The sequence below is a fragment of the Euleptes europaea genome, chromosome 9 (assembly GCF_029931775.1).
Source record: "Euleptes europaea isolate rEulEur1 chromosome 9, rEulEur1.hap1, whole genome shotgun sequence".
NCBI lineage: Eukaryota > Metazoa > Chordata > Lepidosauria > Squamata > Sphaerodactylidae > Euleptes > Euleptes europaea.
In genome coordinates this window covers 31,810,466-31,828,202 of record NC_079320.1, presented here as the reverse complement: position 1 = coordinate 31,828,202, position 17,737 = coordinate 31,810,466, and the positions used below count along the sequence as shown (strand labels likewise).

The window sequence follows — 17,737 nt, the reverse complement described above, 5'->3', positions numbered from 1 at the left end:
AGTTCAAGCATCAGTTATCCAGATATTTAAAGCTTAACTGTTCCATGTATGGAGAGTAACTTGTTTTGATTAAGACTCTAAATAAAATGTCATTTAAGTGGGAAGAAGTACAGCATGGCTGTTTTCACCTTTTAAATTGTATGCATTCTGGTTTGTGGAATTGCTTTACAAAGTACTGTGGCCTAGAACTGCCTATGTGAGACAGTAACAAGGCCCATTAGTGCTCCTGAAGGCCCATTATTTCACAATGAAGAAGAAGAAGAGTAGTTGGTTATTATATGCCGACTTCCTCTACCACTGAAGGAAAAAGCAAACCGGCTTACAGTCACCTTCCCTCCCCCTCCCTACAATAGACACTCTGTGAGGTAGGTGGGGCTGAGAGAGTGTGACTAGCCCAAGGTCACCCAGCCGGCTTCATGTGTAGGAGCGGGGAATCAAACCTGGTTTTCCAGAGCAGAGTCCACTGTTCCAAACCATCGCTCTTAACCACTACACACAGGGCCGGATTTAGGTTTGATGAGGCCCTAAGCTATTGAAGGTAATGGGGCCCTTTATATGTCCAGCTGTCCTTTGTCAACAACAAATTGTCGCTGTTTTTTGTGTTGAATATATGCTATATGGTAATGAGCAAACCAGTGATATTTTAGGGAGCAGGCTAACAGGCGGGGCCCATTACTTACATCATAGGAGCCTACACAACACAAAACACTGTTGCTGTATGTAGGTTTTATTTAATTTTTTTTAATCTTATATTTTGGAAATGTACATTGTTTTTTTTTCCTTTAAATTTTTTTTGGCCCTAAGCTATAGCTTTTTTAGCTTATACGTAAATCCGGCACTGACTACACATAGAACTTTATACAGCATCATGTTGCCTATAATAATTCTACAGCGCCTGGTCCTCTGGGCATAATCCTAGGTGCTTCCGTCACAAACGAGTCCCATTTGGTTCAAGGGACTTTCTTTAACAAGTGCATTTAGGAGTGTAGAACATACGCCAAAGCAAAGAGCAAATGCTAGCCTTTCTCTACATCTTTGAAGCACGAGGCCTTGCAGGCATCTTCTTTGTGACTACAGGAAGCACCAATTCTGAAATCGCTGTCTTAGTATTTGGCTTAGAATCTTCCAATTGATCCCATTCACCATTAGGGAGAAAAAATAGGGTACAAATAAATAAAATTGATTCCTGTGCTTATGCCTGGGGCCTCTACAGGCAAGGACAACTCTGCTGCAAAGCCAAATAGGAGTGGCCCTGGAAGGTTTATGGAAACGGAACCCATGATTCTTTTATGGAATCACAAAGCCCTGCCAAAGCTGCTCACATTGTGCATTAGAATTATGGAGTTGGAATGGATGAAAAGTTCTGGATCCAGTTGCTGTAAAAAACAATGCTAGGGCTTTGACTGTGCTATGCAACCATAAGCACTGTGAAAAGGGCCTCCAGAAAAATAATACCTCCTGGGATGGAGTCGAGAAAGCTAGTTCAGAATGCCACTTCAAGATGCAGTCCTCTTTGTAAAGAGCTGTGCATGCTAGGGTTGCCAAGTGCCAGGTGGTGGCGGGCAAACCCCTGTCAATCCACCTGGCTGCCCACCGACCTGCTGAGGGTTGGCGGGCAACACGTGCACGGGCACCTGCCCGCTTCACCATGTCACTTCCGGTTTACACCTGGAAGCTCTGCATCACAAGGGGCCTTTTACCACCTGGAAGTGCTGCATCACAAGGGGCCTTTTACTTCCAGTTTGAGTGGTAAACGGCCCCTTGTGATGCGGCACTTCCAGGAGTAAACCAGAAATGACGTGATAATGTGGGCATGCCCACCCTTGACCCGATCTTTGCCTCACCTCCACCCCAAAAACCTCCCACCGGAGGAGAGGGGGGACCTGGCAACCTAGTGCATACACTCTCTGTCACACACAGCTCATGTTCTCCAGTCCAGTATGACAACTTCAAACTGTTCAGAGTTCACAAAAGGACATTTTTCTTTCTGCTTTGTTAAATGCATAGAATGAAACAGAACTTCTGACATTTTGTTCGTATGGCTGACTGGATTTAAATATAGCAATTATTCTTTGAAAATGCCTTTCTATCGGTGGAGATGTGCCTCTGAAAGTGACACATTCCAGGAACTCAGATTTGAATGAAGCCCACAAAATTCTGTAATGAATTGCTCAAACATTCAAAGCCACTTTTTAAGAGGTCTCAGAATCCACACCAACCCTATAGTGCTCCCTAGACTATAACTGTGAATAGTTCTCCGTTGCATTAATTTTCATACAAAAGGAAAAGGGGAACAAACTCAACCAAAAATCAACTGGATCAACTGGAAATCCTAAGAGGTTGAGCTAAAGACAACAAAAATAGAAAATAAAAGGACTGTATTTATTCAGTGTGCACTGGTTGATTATTAAAAACAACAGGCCTGAGAAATAGGTTTCATTAAAATAACTGCAGACTTAAGTCTTGCTGAGATAAAAAGCCATGTCATTCAAAGTTGATGAAACATGAACTACACAATAAACCACAAAAGACCAGACACGCATATTGGTGACTACTGAAAAAGGCCCATGTGGCTGAAATGCGTCTGGTCTTCAATTAGTGCACATTGAATAAATATATTCCTTTTATTTTCTACTTCTGTTATCTTTAGCTAAACCTCTTAAGCTTTCTGGCATCCATTTTCATATCACACACAGTCGAGTTCGCTTGGTTGAAACATAGTAACATTTCGACATAACTGAATTGCAATTAGTAGTGCAATTGGGCAATCTGTAAAGAAATGGCTCCCCCTTCAGAAGCATGCTTGCCTAGATCTGACAAGTACAATTCCAGTTCTGCCTGCTGTTGTTTTGACTCTTAGCTGGCAGAGCAGCAGTCTCAATTGCCTGCTACAGTCAGTTGTATGACTGTCTGCTGGAAAATCTAATATCAACAACAACAAAAATGGTTTCCCTCTGCCTGTTCCCTACTGTAGATCATCAACCAAGGCTACAAATGAAGTCCTACTGTTTTTTTACTGAGGTTGCAAAATGGAGTATAAAGAATGGCCTGATCCATAATTCAGCTGCAGGGGCAAGGAAGGAGGGGAAAAACCCAAACTGGATCATGCAACCAAAACCCTGTTTTCCATTTCAGGAGCCTTGATATTATGAGTTTAATGAATGCAATTCCACACTACCCCTGTACAGATGTCCCGTCCACACATTGACTGACCATGCAGTGAGGAAATGGGCTAGCCCTTCCTCCTGCTTTTGTTGATCACCAGGTCATCTGCGTGATGGAAATTAGGGTTGCCAGTTCTGGGCAGGGAAATACCTGGAGATTTTGAGGGTGGAGCCAGAGGAGGGCAGGTTTTGGGGAAGGGCTTCAATGGGGTATAATCCCATAGAGTCCACCTTCCAAAGCAGCTGTTTTCTCCAGGTGAACTGATGTCCGTCACCTGGAGATCTCCAGCCATCATCTGGAGGTTGGCAACCTTAGTGGAAATGCACAGAGGGAGTGTCCATGCTACAGCTGTTCTCTGGATGCTGCTGATCATGGGGAGGGGGCATATGCATGGATGCTTCCTCAATGAGTTTGCACCATGCAGCCCACTTGGCAATCATTCAGAGGTAGAGGGTGGAGAGACCGTAGGCTCGTGTCTGCTCTCCCTCCCTGTGTGGTCAGTCAATGCGTGGCTCTGCAGGGCTAGGAAATATGAAGTTAGGAAGGGTGCTATCAAGCACATAGGATTAACAAGAACTGTTCTGTTAGATCAGTAGCCTGCAGGCTTGTGAAAAGATTTAAAAACAAGCCTTTTGGTAATGAGGAAAGTTGCTTAGGGTAATCATAACTTTGGTCACTGTACTTATCTCTAGGATCTCTCTTGGCCCAATTATGATGCTGGTAGCAGTAAAGCACTGGCTAAAAGAAAAAGGTATTTGGTGGTACTTTAGAGATGAAGGAGGCTTGCACAGGGAGCTTTTGCTCCATCCCCCCCAACTACAGCAGTTTAAAATTGAGCTTCACTATGCAGTTGTGCATATCCTGAATTTCCCTTGGCTCTGCTATGCAGTTTCTCAAACCTGCTTTGGGTTTGTGGACAGGAAGGTGCAGATTTCCACATATCTTTGCTGACCTCCTGTGCCACCTCTGGTGCCCTTTCCTTTGGGGCCAGCACCCATCCCTTCTCTGCTGGTAGACTTTTTGCCTTTTATAAAATTGGCAGTAGTGTTCCATACAGTCATGGCAATCCGAGCAGAACAGGGACCCGAAGATACTGAAACCTGCGAGTGGCGGGGGCGGGCAGGAGGACCAAAAGAGACATACTGTCTGTCAGTTGATGGCACAGATAATCTAGCAGGATAACCAAGGCAGTTTCTGTCCCATAAACAGGTCTGAATCCAGTCTGAAAGCAATCTGGAGACTCTTTCATCTAGGGGTGCATGCAGTTGCCTGCCCACCCTCTCTTTTCAAGGCCTTCCACTGAAACGGGAGATTGGATACTGGCCCAGAAGTGCTCTGTTGGAAGGCTCTGTTGCCTCTTTTAATACAGCAAACATTGTACCTTCCTGCAGCAAATGATTGATATTTGGCACTATCCAATTTGCCAGCCTCTCCATGCCTGATTTTCAATATACTTGCTTAATATTTCTTCTTAGCTATTTTTCTGTCCACAGCTTCATGTTTCTGTTTCTTCTCTAATAACATTTTCTTGAATCCATCGAAGCATTGGGGACTTCAATTTCTTCAAGGTGGTACTATTTATCTTTTGAAGCAAATCAACCTTTTAAAAAAGGTTTATTACAATTGTAGAACAATACATACAAATGTCAAAAATGACTTCCGTTGGTTGCCGCCCGCCTCCTCCCGCTCAGAAAGAAACAGCAGAACATTTATGAAATGGGAATCTGGCCTTTCAGAATAGATTTGTGCTGCTTAATCCAGTCCCTGGTGTATTGAAGCAGTGGCACATAGGAGCTGGCAAGAGACTCCAGGAGACAAGCTTTGTTGATCAGACTGAAATCTCAATGTCACCATAAAGCACAGGAAGGCTGAAAGGCGATTGCTAATAGACTGGCCTGCATGTGCACCGATTGATTAAGAAACCCAGGACACACCTAAAACTGCCTGACATATGTGTCTTTAAAACTGCCTGTTGGATGAGCCCGATACATGATACTGTCTTTGCATTTTTCATGCATGTGCACCAGCAGCCTGAGAAGGGCTGAAAAATGCCTGTAGAGAAATATGCCACGCTAATGCTGGGACCCAGCCTGCTGAGATTTGACATCCTTGCAGAAGACTATTGGGGGTTACCGCACTTGTATTCCCAGCGATGTATTAAGAGTTTGAAAACGTTATAAAAAATACTGTTTGCACTTTGTTTGGCCCCTTTAGCTGTGAAGACATCTTCCAGCCATTTATAAGCCGTGGTATCCAAAGACCCTTTTAAAGCGATGTTTTTTATAACATTTTCAAACTCTTAATACATCGCTGGGAATACAGAGTACGGTAACCCCCTATTGTTTCTATTGGAGGGAGGGCGTTGCATGCCGGGAGAATTCTTGACAGAATTTTGTCTGTGTTAGGCGGCTGATTAAAGCACCCTCGGTCAGTCGGTCAGCCTCTCTCTCTCTCGGTTAAGAACGTATGTTTCAGTCGGTTCAAAACATTATTATATCTGCCTGTGAAGTGTAAGAAAAGTTACATTGTTTCTGTAAGTTCAACTTAACTGCATGGATGTAACAAAGTACCGTAAGTAAAATTGAGTTTTTGAACAGTTTCTTTGAGGAACAGAGTTATCTCATCATAAACCTGCTGATCTTAACCGATGCAGCAACCTAACACCTCACCTTTCGGCAGCCGGGGACGGCATGGCTGAGGCACCGCTGCGGTGCCTCCAAAGCCATTTCACGGCCACCAAAAGATTTAAAAGAGCCTTTTGCTGGCTTTTGTGTGTGTGTAAAAATGGGGCTTTTCGCCCCATAGAGAATAGCGCGGCTGCACCTGCAAAATAGCAGGTGCAGCACCGCCATTCTCAGCGCCAGCATCCAGGGCTGAGAGGGGACAGGAAGCTGCCTACAGGCAGCTCCGCCCCCCGGCACGCCCTGGGAATGCCCCCCGGGACGCCAGAAATCCCCCTGGAATGCCAGTGTGAGCCTTTACGTCAGTGGGAAGCTGGCGGAAGGCCAAGCCAGCATCCCGGGGTGGTGCTGCCACAGCAGCACCAGGAGACTGGCGCCCGGGCCTCCCCGCCAGTGTTGGGGCCACGTACGGCGGCGTAAGTAGCCCGGACGCCGGCACAGGGAGCCCCAATGCTGGCACAGCCCCTTCCTGGCCTCCTGAGGACTTTTGTCCTCAGAAGTCAGAAATGCGCTGTCGGTCTCTAAACAAAACTTTCCTGCATATTCTTCCTGGGATCCTGTGGAGTCAAAAAGACTATCACACAAGTTTCATCATATATTCAAGCAAATATTGATTTTTAACCACAGACCCAGATTACAGAAATAACTTTGCTCTTCATCTACGTACATGATACTGACTTTATAGTTTTCATGCATGCACACCAGCAGCCAGAGAAGGGCTAAAAAATGCCGGTACTGGAATATTTGGACGTCACTCTAATGTTGGGACCCAACCTTCCCACAGCAGCAGTTCTGTATCATCCACCTGTAACCCAATCTACCCCCTTGAGCCAAAAAAAGATCTTTATGGGAGGAATTCAGGGCCCAGGAGTTGGATGGAGCCAAGAAAGGAGAGATGTGGAGGGCATGGTGAGCATTAGCGGTAGTAATAATAATTTATTGATTCATGTATTTATATTTGGATTTATAGCTAGCCCCCCTCCCACTACAGCAGGGCTCAGGGTGGGTAACAACAAGTTAAATATACATTTAAATTCAGGAACAGTTAAAACAGATTAAACACCACAAAATAAATAATAATAAAAATGGGGCTGGAAGCTCCACCAGAGTTGACTCCTGCGACTAACAGACCTTCCACAAAGTAAGTGGGGAGGGGGACCAAGGGGAGTATATAGAAGTGGGGGGGCTCTGTATGGTGACTGGTGGATGTATTAGAACAGCTGAAAGTCCTTGGCCATACGCCTGGCAGAAGATCTCCGTCTAGCAGGCCCTGCGGAACCGGACCAGATCCCGCGGGGCCATCAGAGAATGCTTAGTAGTGCTTAAAAAGGTAAAGGTCCCCTGTGCAAGCATCGGGTCATTCCTGACCCATGGGGTGATGTCACATCCCGACGTTTCCAAGGCAGACTTTGTTTGCGGGTTGGTTTGCCAGCGCCTTCCCCAGTCATCTTCCCATGCTTAGTAACCATATAATAGATTGTTCAAAGCCATGCAGATGTCTTTTATTATATATGCATATCGGCTCCCCCATGCTTGTGGAAGAGCTTCCCAGAAGAGGCCGGGGGTGGGGAGGCTTCCACTCTCCTGGCCTTCTGGCAAGGCTGTAAGACAGAGCTGTTTTGGAGAGTTTTTGGAGTAACATGAGCATTGGCAAATATCCATAAAGTGGTTTTTAGATTGGTTGTAATACATTTTAGAGCTGATGTTTTAGTGTTTATTGGTTTGTCTAATTGAGAGACAGTGTGGTGTAGTGCTTAAGAGCAGCAGACTCTAATCTGGAGAACCAGGTTTGATTCCCCACTCCACCACATGAAGCCTGCTTGGTGATCTTGGGCTAGTCACAGTTCTCTCCGAACTCTCTCAGCCCCACTTACCTCACAAGGTGTCTGTTGCAGGGAGGGGAAGGGAAGGCAATTGTAAGCCGCTTTGAGACACCTTAAAGGTAGAGGAAAATCGGGATATAAAAAACAACTCTTCTTCTTTATATCAGGAATCCTCACAACAGCCCTATAATGTAGGCCAGTATAACTGGCAAAGCAAATCATGTTGTTATGCCTAAGGCCACATAGAAAGTTATTTATTTATTTATGTCATTTATAGTCCACCTTTCTCACTTGGACTCAAGGTGGATTACACAGAGTCAATACAATCGACAGGGTGGGGTACGTATTAAACAATACAATTGGATTAGGGTTGTAGAGACAATCAGAAATCTAAAAACAGAACCAAAGCAAAGCATAAATCCTTCATGACACCTTGAATTATGCAGAAATTATATAGTAGGACCTTAGTTTCAGCAAGCTAAACACTGTAGTATAGACCAGTGTTTCCCAACCTGTGGGTCGCGAAGCCTGTAGAAATGGGTGGCGGGCTCTTGCAGGCTTATGGTGGCCATTCCCCTTCCCCTCCTTTTCTGGTGCCCAGCCAAGCTCATGCTGAATCTCCTGGGTGCAGGAGGTGGGGTGTAGCCCGCCAGCCAGCAGTCCGTGGTGAGCAAAACTGAAGCTGCAGCTGAGCCTGGAAACCAGCACTTGTACCTTCTGGCATACCGCTGCTGCAGCAGCTGGCTCTGTTGCCCCCCTCATATTTTCCTTCCTTCAGCCACACTCCTCCTTTCACTTTCCTCTGATGGTAATGCTACCTACTGTAGGTGTTTTTCAGCAGTTGCTATGGTGCTTTTTTTTTTTTAAAGGCCATTTTTGAACTGTGCCTGCTGTTGCAATAAATGACCAAAGGCATGATCTTTCCCAGGAAAGGCTGGGTGAGGTTTGTGACCAGATTTTTTCATACTGTTCTCTGTCATGAGTCTGAATTATTTTTCAATCCTAGAAGGAGCTGTCAGCTGTGCTCCCCAGGCTTGTATCTCACAAGCTTAAAATGCCAGCTTCGTTCCCTCCCTCACACTAGCCATCGACAGAGCTTTTCACACATGCCAAATAATACACTACCAATCTACTTTCAATGCACTTTGCAGTGGGATTTTATTGTGTGAAATGGCAAAATCTGCTTGCAAACGATTGTTGAAGTGTATTGAAAATTGATTTGAAAGTGCATTATTCAACATGTGTGAAAATGCCTTGAGACAGAATGTGGGGATTCTGGATTCTTGTTGACAAATTGGGAAAATGTGGTGTAGATCCTATTACTGTTAGATGGACCTGTAACTGGTTGACAGATCACACCCAAAGAGTGCTTGTTAATGGTTCCTCATCCACTTGGAGAGAAGTGACTAGTGGAGTGCCTCAGGGACATGTCCTGGGCCCTATGTGGTCAATATCTTTATAAATGATTTGGATGAAGGAATAGAGGGGATGCTTATTAAATTTGCAGATGATACTAAATTGGGAGGGGTAGCAAATACGGTAGAAGACAGAGCCAGAATTCAGGATGATCTTGACAGGCTGGAGAATTGGGGTCACTGGGGGTGTGGGGAGGTAGTCTGGAATTTCCTGCATTGTGCAAGGGGTTGGACTAAGAACATAAGAAAGGCCCTGCTGGATCAGACCAAGGCCCAGCAAGTCCAGCAGTCGGTTCACACAGTGGCCAACCAGGTGCCTCTAGGAAGCCACAAACAAGACGACTGCAGCAGCACCATCCTGCCTGTGTTCCACCGCACCCAAAATAATAGGCATGCTCCTCTGATACTAGAGAGAATAGGTATGCAGCATGACTAGTATCCATTCTAACTAACAGCCATGAATACCCCTCTCCTCCATGAATATGTCCACTCCCCTCTTAAAGCCCTCCAAGCTGGCAGCCATCACCACATCCTGGGGCAGGGAGTTCCACAATTTAACTATTGTTAACAATTTAACAATTAAACTTAAGATGACCTGTCCCTGGTAGTCCCTTCCAACTCTACGATTTTATGCTAGGATGTACGGATCTGAGCTGACGAAGAAAGCAACAAACACACCTTGTTGAACCCGCCCCTCCAAATCGGATTTTACAACTCTCCCTTTTAGATAACATTCAAATATTGTCTTAGGATCAAAAGGCTGCCCAAACAACCTGTCACTTTGCAAACGATGTATAACATCCCCTTCACTGATTCATTTTATTTTTATTTTATTTATCCTATTCATTCAAATATTCAAATCCTAACATTCAAATATTGTCTTAGGATCAAAAGGCTGCACAAACAACCTGTCACTTTGCAAACTAGGTATAACACCCACTTCACTGATTCATTTTATTTTTATTTTATTTATCCTATTCATTCAAATATTCAAATCCCAACATTCAAATATTGTCTTAGGATCAAAAGGCTGCCCAAACAACCCGTCACTTTGCAAACGATGTCTAACCCCCACTTCACTGATTCATTTTATTTTTTATTTTATTTATCCCATTCATTCAAATATTCAAATCCCAACATTCAAATATTGTCTTAGGATCAAAAGGCTGCCCAAACAACCCGTCACTTTGCAAACTAGGTCTAACCCCCCACTTCACTGATTCATTTTATTTATCCTATTCATGCTTATCGGCGACATCTGCTGCCCAGTTTACTCCCCGCTCCTTCTCGGTGCAGAGCCATTAGCGAGACGATCGGAAGTCCAGGCAGGCCCGGAGAATCCCGCCGCGCCGCGCTCCGGAGCCGAGTCCCGCACAGCGGCAGCCCCACGAAGGCGTTCTCGCCTGGCCGCGTCCATACGGCCGAAGTGTCCCACCAACTGGGTCCTTGGGCACTGGCGAGAGGGGGAGGCCGCGCGAGGTCTGGTCTGGGAGGGGGACGCTTGCAGGCGCTAGCAGTCCGCGCGCACAGCGCGCGCGGACTGCTAGCGCCTGCAAGCGTCCCCCTCCCAGACCAGACCTCGCGCGGCCTCCCCCTCTCGCCAGTGCCCATAAGGACCCAGTTGGTGGGACACTCCGGGGGTGGAGTCCGCGCCGAGGGACCGGGGGGGGGGAAGAGTCTGTTCACTGATTGGCTACCGGCTCCGACGAAGCACCCAATGCGGGAGCTCCGCCGCCCCGTCTCGTTGACCGTGGCTGGGGGGAGGGCGGCGCGCGCTGGCTCCCACGCTCAAAACTTTCAGGCGTTCGGTGCACGTCTGAATGGTCCTTTTCCCCCCCCCCCCGCGTGTCGAGTTCGACCCGGTTGTTCTCGGCCGCTCTTGCGACGAGCGGCGCGGGGGTGCCTTGACGCTCGCCCAGTGGAAGGGTCCTTCCCCGCTCGGAGGCTGACATGCCTCCCGGGCGGCTGCATCGTTGCCCTGCCGTGGCCGCCTGGATCGCAGAGGCTGGGGTCGGCCGCTGATCTACCCCCCCCCCTTCGCGGGGCTTGCTATGCCGCCCCTGAACATCACCCCGGCGCAGTTCGCGCAGCTCCTGCGGGACAACAACGTGACCCGGGAGCAGTTCATCGCCCTGTACGGGCTGCAGCCGCTGGTCTACATCCCGGAGCTGCCCGGCCGCACCAAGCTGGCCTTCGTGCTCCTCTGCGCGCTCATCTTCGCCCTGGCGCTCTTCGGCAACGGCCTGGTGCTCTACGTGGTGGCCCGCCGCAAAGCCATGCGCACCGTCACCAACATCTTCATCTGCTCGCTGGCGCTCAGCGACCTGCTCATCGCCTTCTTCTGCGTCCCCTTCACCCTTCTGCAGAACATCTCCAGCAACTGGCTGGGGGGTGAGTGGCGCGGGACCCCGGCCCGGCGGGGGTGGGGACGCCCCTTCCCTCCGATGCATGCCTTCTGTTGGGAGGGGCCCTGGCTCCGCGATAGAGCCCGCAGAAGGTCCCAGGTTCAATTCCCGGCGTCTCTAATTAAATGATCAGGCATTAGCAGGGCTGGTGCCATTCCTCTTTGCGCCCTAGCCAAGGCTGACTGCTTGTGCGCCCGTCCCCCCAATTCCTAACCAACATTTAAAAACAGTTGTCTTGTAGAAAAAAATAAAAGCACAGAACTTTTTATGAGATGTTTTAATTAATTATATTCCATAGCACTGTTGTGGTACTTATCTTAAAATAAAAAAAATTATATAATTTCCCCCACGCCCAAGAAAATAATCTGTTTAAAACTGCCCCCTTCATGCCAGTTCTGCACCCCTCTGAGGTCTGCACCCTAGGCAACCGCCTAGTTCGCTTAATGGTAGCACTGGCCATTAGGTGTTGTGCCTGAGACCCTAGGTAGTTGTTGCCTGTCTGAGTAGAAGAGACTCACTTTTGATGGAACGCACACATGAACACCTTATACTGAATCAGACACTTGGTCCATCAAAGTCAGTATTGTCTACTCGGATCGGCAGTGGCTCTCCAGGGTCTCAGGCAGAGGTCTTTCATATCACCTACCTGCCTATTCCCTTTAATTGGAGACATCAGGGATTGAACCTGGGACCTTCTGCATGCCAAGTAAATGCTCTACCTCTGGACTTCCTCACTGTCCCATCACTCTGCCCTGTGGGTGGATTAAGCTTTGCCTGTTGTGTCATGCAATAATTTTATGCTTTAGGGCATTGTTAGCGTGCCGAGTACCAAGGGGAACTTTATGAGAAGTCTGTCAATCCTGCAGTTTGCCTGGAAGTCCCGCCCGTTCTTTTGCCAGATAGGCACCAGAATGGAGGCAATCTTACAAACCTAGAATAATAGTTCCTTAACTCCACTAGTAGATCAATAAGAGGAATCCTATAATTCAAGTCTAAACAATTTATGCGCTCTCAAACTTTCCATCAGCCGCTTAAAAAAAACAACCCTTTCAAATTATACAGCACCCTCTTTCAGGCCTTTCTCACACTGTGAAGTAAGAGATGCAATAATGGTCTTGTGTGCTTTATTTCATGGTACTGTTGACGATGTAATGTGAATGTTTGGAGTCTGTGGAATCCTCATGTTTTATCAACTTTCAGGGTTCAGTTATGGAGCTGTTTTCACAAAGTGTGAATGTAGAGCTTAGCATAACATGGGGCCATTGCAAAAGCAGTACTGAATTGTAGTTCCAATTAAAAGGGTTTTTGGATGCCATGGCTAAAAAATGGTTGGAAGACGTCTTCACAGCTAAAGGGGCCAAACAGTATTTTTTATAACAGTTTCAAACTCTTAATACATCAGTGGGAATACATAGAAAGTGCGAACAGTATTTTTTATAACATTTTCAGACTCTTAATACATCACTGGGAATACATAATGCGGTAATCCCACACAGACATGCTCTCTGTCCCCCCTTAAACCTGCTTCATAGGGTTATGAGGATAAAACGGCAAAGGGAAGAACCATGTAAGCCCCCCTACATTCCTTGGAGGAGGAGGAGGAGCAGGACAAAAGTGTGGTAGTGTAAATAACTATCAAGTGGGTTGCTTTTAGCTGTATTTCATTTGTATCTCAATTTTAAAGAGGTTGTTTGAGTTAGCTGCCACATCATGTTGCTTGCAGCCAAAAGGAGCCCTTGCCCTTAGCCAGTCTTTACTTGAAGAGAACATATCCTAATGGTTCATTATGGCAAGCAAGAAGGGACATAGGGGGAAATTTAGTCCACTGCCTGGAGAAAATAAATGCCCTGGCTCTTTAACAGAGGCTTAATGTAAATTACCTTCATGCCCTGAAGAAGATTCAGCTGCCCGTTTCCACACATTAAGCCTGTACTGAAGAGAAAGGACACTTTTCTCCAGGCCTGTTGGATGCCTACCCTTTACTGAAATGCATGGTGTGATTAATGTAGGCAGGGACAACCTGAGAGTGGCCCAAGGAAGCTTGCTAGATGGAGAGGGTGATAAGGGTACATGTTCTGTTCATTAGAAAGCAGAAGCTATTACCTGGAGCAGACATCAAGACTTCTGTCCTGCCTGTGTGAACTTAACTGGAAGTAAGCCCCATTAAGCAAAGCAGAATGTGCTTATTACACATTGCTAGGTGCAAGCTGTTTTTAAAAGCCTACTTAGATTTTGTGTCATCAGGCTAAGATTTAAACAATAGCTAATGCTTACTGTAATGTATCTTATATGACCAGGACCTAATTTAATATATCTTAAACTAATCATGTGGGTTTGAAATCTGTACCCAGGGTGGTGTAATGGTCGGAGTAATTCTGTTCCCATTTTACAGTGAATGCACATACAGCCTGCTTATATGTGTGTGCATCTCTTTGTAAGAAAGAGCCATGCACATCCACTTTACAAACAAAACTGGAAACCAGTACCTGGATACATGTGGGGTTGGACTTATTAACCCTGTTCACATGTTAAAGTGAATGCATGTACAATCTATGTACAGGGTACACTTGTTCAACTGTGGAAACAAAAAGCATGTGATTGAAACCCCACAATTACCCAGGCCCTGCTTTCATTTGTAAACTGAGGGCACCTTGGTTCTTTCTTCCAAACAAATGTTTGCATATACATGCAGGTCATACATGCATTCACAGTAACCCAGGGCTTCCGTTGAGCTAGGCATTGGGAGGCACAGGTTCAGATCCCCTCTCTGTCATGAATCTCACTGAGTGAGGTCATGTTTTCTCAGCCTAACCTACCTCACAGGGTGCTTGTGAGGATAAAATGAAGGAGGGGAGAACAACACTTGCTCCCTGAGCTCCTTGGAGGAAGGATGGGATAACAATGTACTAAATAAATAAAGCTCAAAGGGGAAGTGCATTAGGGAGGCCAGAAAACAGAAGGAGGGTTCCAGAGGCTCTGGCCATTTATGCTTGGTAATTAGCAGCGCATTCCAGGCTGAAGTGCCCTGCATATTTTTGGGAGTTTTTCATGCTGAACTGTCATTAAGGAAGTGACTGCGAAGCTGGCTGGCGCATACCTGCTTTGCATTTCTTAAGAGCCCCTTTAACTTGACCGTTTGTGTTTGCTCCGCCCCCACCTCGAAGGATCCCCTTAAGGAAGCATGCAAAATCACAGCTGCTTGTTAGCTATGCAAATGGTGGTTGCTAATTGAAGGAACAAAGGAGCAGGCAAGTGGGGGGTGGAATTTCTCCTTTTGCTTGGGACAGTGAATATCAAAACAAAACAAATCACAGCACTCTCAATATTTAAACATGCACAGTTTATAGAACATGACTAACTAACCTATATGATAACATGCAAACTTATGACTAAATACACAAGAGGTACTGAACAGCAACTATGTACAATATATACAAAAGACAATGTGGCCAAATTAGCCAAAATGGTCAAGATGGTCAAAATGGTCCCACAATGTACTGATAGTGATCATAGGTACACACAGTCCAAAGCCAAAAGCCACAAAACCGGCTTGAACAATCTCACGAATGCGACTGTTGTATTCCATTTCGCTAGTGGTACCAAGGTCTAAAAAATCCCTTGAAAAGGGTAACTTCTTATTCCCGGTGGGACCCACAAGTCGGATGTTCAGAACCGCGTAGAAAAGGACGCAAATCCCGGGCTCCAGGCACGCAGGCAGGTGGCGGCGGCCCCCTCCCTGCGCGCAGGAAGCCCTGCAGGGGTGGGGGGTGAAGAAATTGCCGCAGCCGCGCAGAAGGCGCCGCCGCGCAGAAGGCGCGATCGGGTGGGGTGGAAGAAACCGCCGCCACGCAGAAGGCGCGATCTGGTGGGGTGGGGGGGAGAAGGCAGGACAGCCCACCCATCAGCTGGCCGGCGGGAGCGCGCTGGGAGAGGGCCCGGCAGGCGAATTACCATATTGACCTGAGTATAAGCCGAGGTGAGTTTTTTAAGCCAAAAATCATGGGCTAAAAAACTCAGCTTATACTTGAGTATATACGGTAGGCATGTTAAAGGTCGCATTTTTAAAAAGCGCTTTGAGCGAGCATCAAAATTGACCCTGCATAAATGACCTATCAGTCTTGTTTCTCTCTCTTTCCTCCTGCCTAATATTTTTCTACCTGGCTTTTCAAGATCGTGGATTTTTCCCCTTCTGCTTGAGAACTGGATCCTTAAAGAGTGATCACAAGAGTTGATCAAAATAATGAGCTCCAAATATATCAAAATGCAAAATGACCAAATGTGAGCAACCTACCTGCTAATGAGTTTGCAAGTTAATATTCCTCAGATCTACAAAATGCATTCCCATGGTAACAGCAAATGCACTGATCTATGTTGAAGGGGTAAAAAGAAAAAGAAAAGAAAAGAGAAATGCTGTTGTCTACTGCTTATTTAGCACTACCCAGTTGATTCAGTGGAGGGAGGCATCCGTCATAAGACTGAAGAGGCGTTGATTGACAGCTTTGTCAGTACTATAAATAACAGGACCGTTTCAAGGACCCCAAGGTCACCAGCAAGCAGCAAAGCTGTGGAAGCATCTGATAAGCCCAGTTCCTTGGCACTCTTAAATTCATTTTTTAAAGGAAGGATCAGAAAACAGAAAAAGCAACTGGGGCCTAGAAGCAGAGAAGAAGGAAATCAGTGCCAGAAAAGTGTTATCATTTTTTATTGGCTTTTCCTTCTGCAACCCCCTGGGTTACTGCTGAGGCAGTAGTAGTGCAGTTGCTTGGGTTAAGACACATGCCTTATCTGATGTTTTCTTGTATTTTCTGCTGTATGATCTCTTCCCCCCCTCCCCTAATATGTAGTTAAGGAGAAATACCCCAAGGTTTAAATATTAGAAAATGTACATTTGCTCGACTCAAATGAGACAGATATGGACAGAAAGACCCCTTTTGAAATTTTCTCATCTTACTGATATACTTTTCAGGCTTCCTACAGAGTGGGCATTTGCCTCTTCCCCCACAGAAATGGTTCACCCTGTGATTAACCATTTTTAACGCACTAATTCTGTTTGAGCAACAAAGAGGATGTACTGGGGTCAGCAGCGGGTTTGCTATTTCTGCCATTTAAGTTTACAGTTGCTGGTACAGTGAAACAATTGAAATCGTTTGAAATTGAGAGTAATTACTACAATTACCAATCTTGGGTATTGTTTTTAGAAATGTGAATGATTAAACTGTTCTCTTGTTTGGCTGTTATGCTTGAACACCAGCATAAAACTACAGTTACATATACATTAAAAAACCACGAATAATCGACTTAAAATGGTAAGTTGACATATACATTGTAGCATTCTTGGCTGAATAGAATATTTGATTGTTGTCAGACAGGTGATTACTTAATCAGCAAGCTGGCAACATTTGACCAGCATGCCACAGTTATTCTAGAGCACGGGAGAGCCATTCAGCCTTAAATCAGGTATTAGTCGCAGTTGAGTTGTAGCTCTAGGGAAACATGAAGATTATGCTTCCAGCTGGCTGGATCCATCTAGTTGGGGGGGCGGGGGGGAGAGTAAAGGCATCTTTCACAAAATAGAAACTAAAATATAAAACCTCATTTGCCAAATCTATTCATTTTATGCTTGCTTTAATTCTGGTGCATTAAGGACAGGGGCTTGGAAACACTTCTCAGATGCTTTTTATAGGAATGAGCCTGAATCTTTGGCTACCACAGGATCCCATAATCAGCAGGAATATGTCCTATCAAGGAATGGAGTAGCCCCGACATACGAAAGCAAGATGGGAACGTGTTCAACTTACACAGTGTGGAAAGGGGGAAGTTAGAATCAGTAGGTTGGATTCAACCACCTCTTCTGTTGGTGAAAAAAGGAAAAATGGGGTCCCCTTTGCCTAAAAGACTGTGCAATCATGGATTCGACATGGATAGGGCCCTAAATAAGGAGCAGAATTGGGTGAGACTGACCAAAAATGGTTGCTGGATCCAACCCAGTGTGCCTCATGGCTATTTCTACCTCTATCAAGATGGCAGACCACCTCCAAATGTCTCTTGCCTTGAAAACCCTACGGTGTTTTCAATTACATGATAATGGCAGCCAGAGTTGTATTGGCATCATGGTGGAAGCAAGAAGAAATCCCTGAGGTAGAAAGATGGAGAGAGAAAATGGCAGAATATGCAGTGATGGCAAAGCTGCCCCACTTGTTGAACAAAGGACCTGTTGGAGAACTACAGAAGAAATGGAAACTCTATTA

General features: G+C 45.9%; 1 protein-coding gene across 1 annotated transcript in view; it reads left to right on the top strand.

The window, feature by feature from the left end:
- Nucleotides 1-11,127: 11,127 nt before the first annotated feature.
- QRFPR (pyroglutamylated RFamide peptide receptor) overlaps nt 11,128-17,737 on the top strand; it is a 31,162-nt gene continuing 24,552 nt past the window's right edge. Inside the window, exon 1 of the mRNA XM_056855694.1 lies at nt 11,128-11,475. Coding sequence (XP_056711672.1) covers nt 11,136-11,475 — 340 coding nt within the window. The 5' untranslated portion in view covers nt 11,128-11,135. The remainder of the gene's footprint in view (nt 11,476-17,737) is intronic.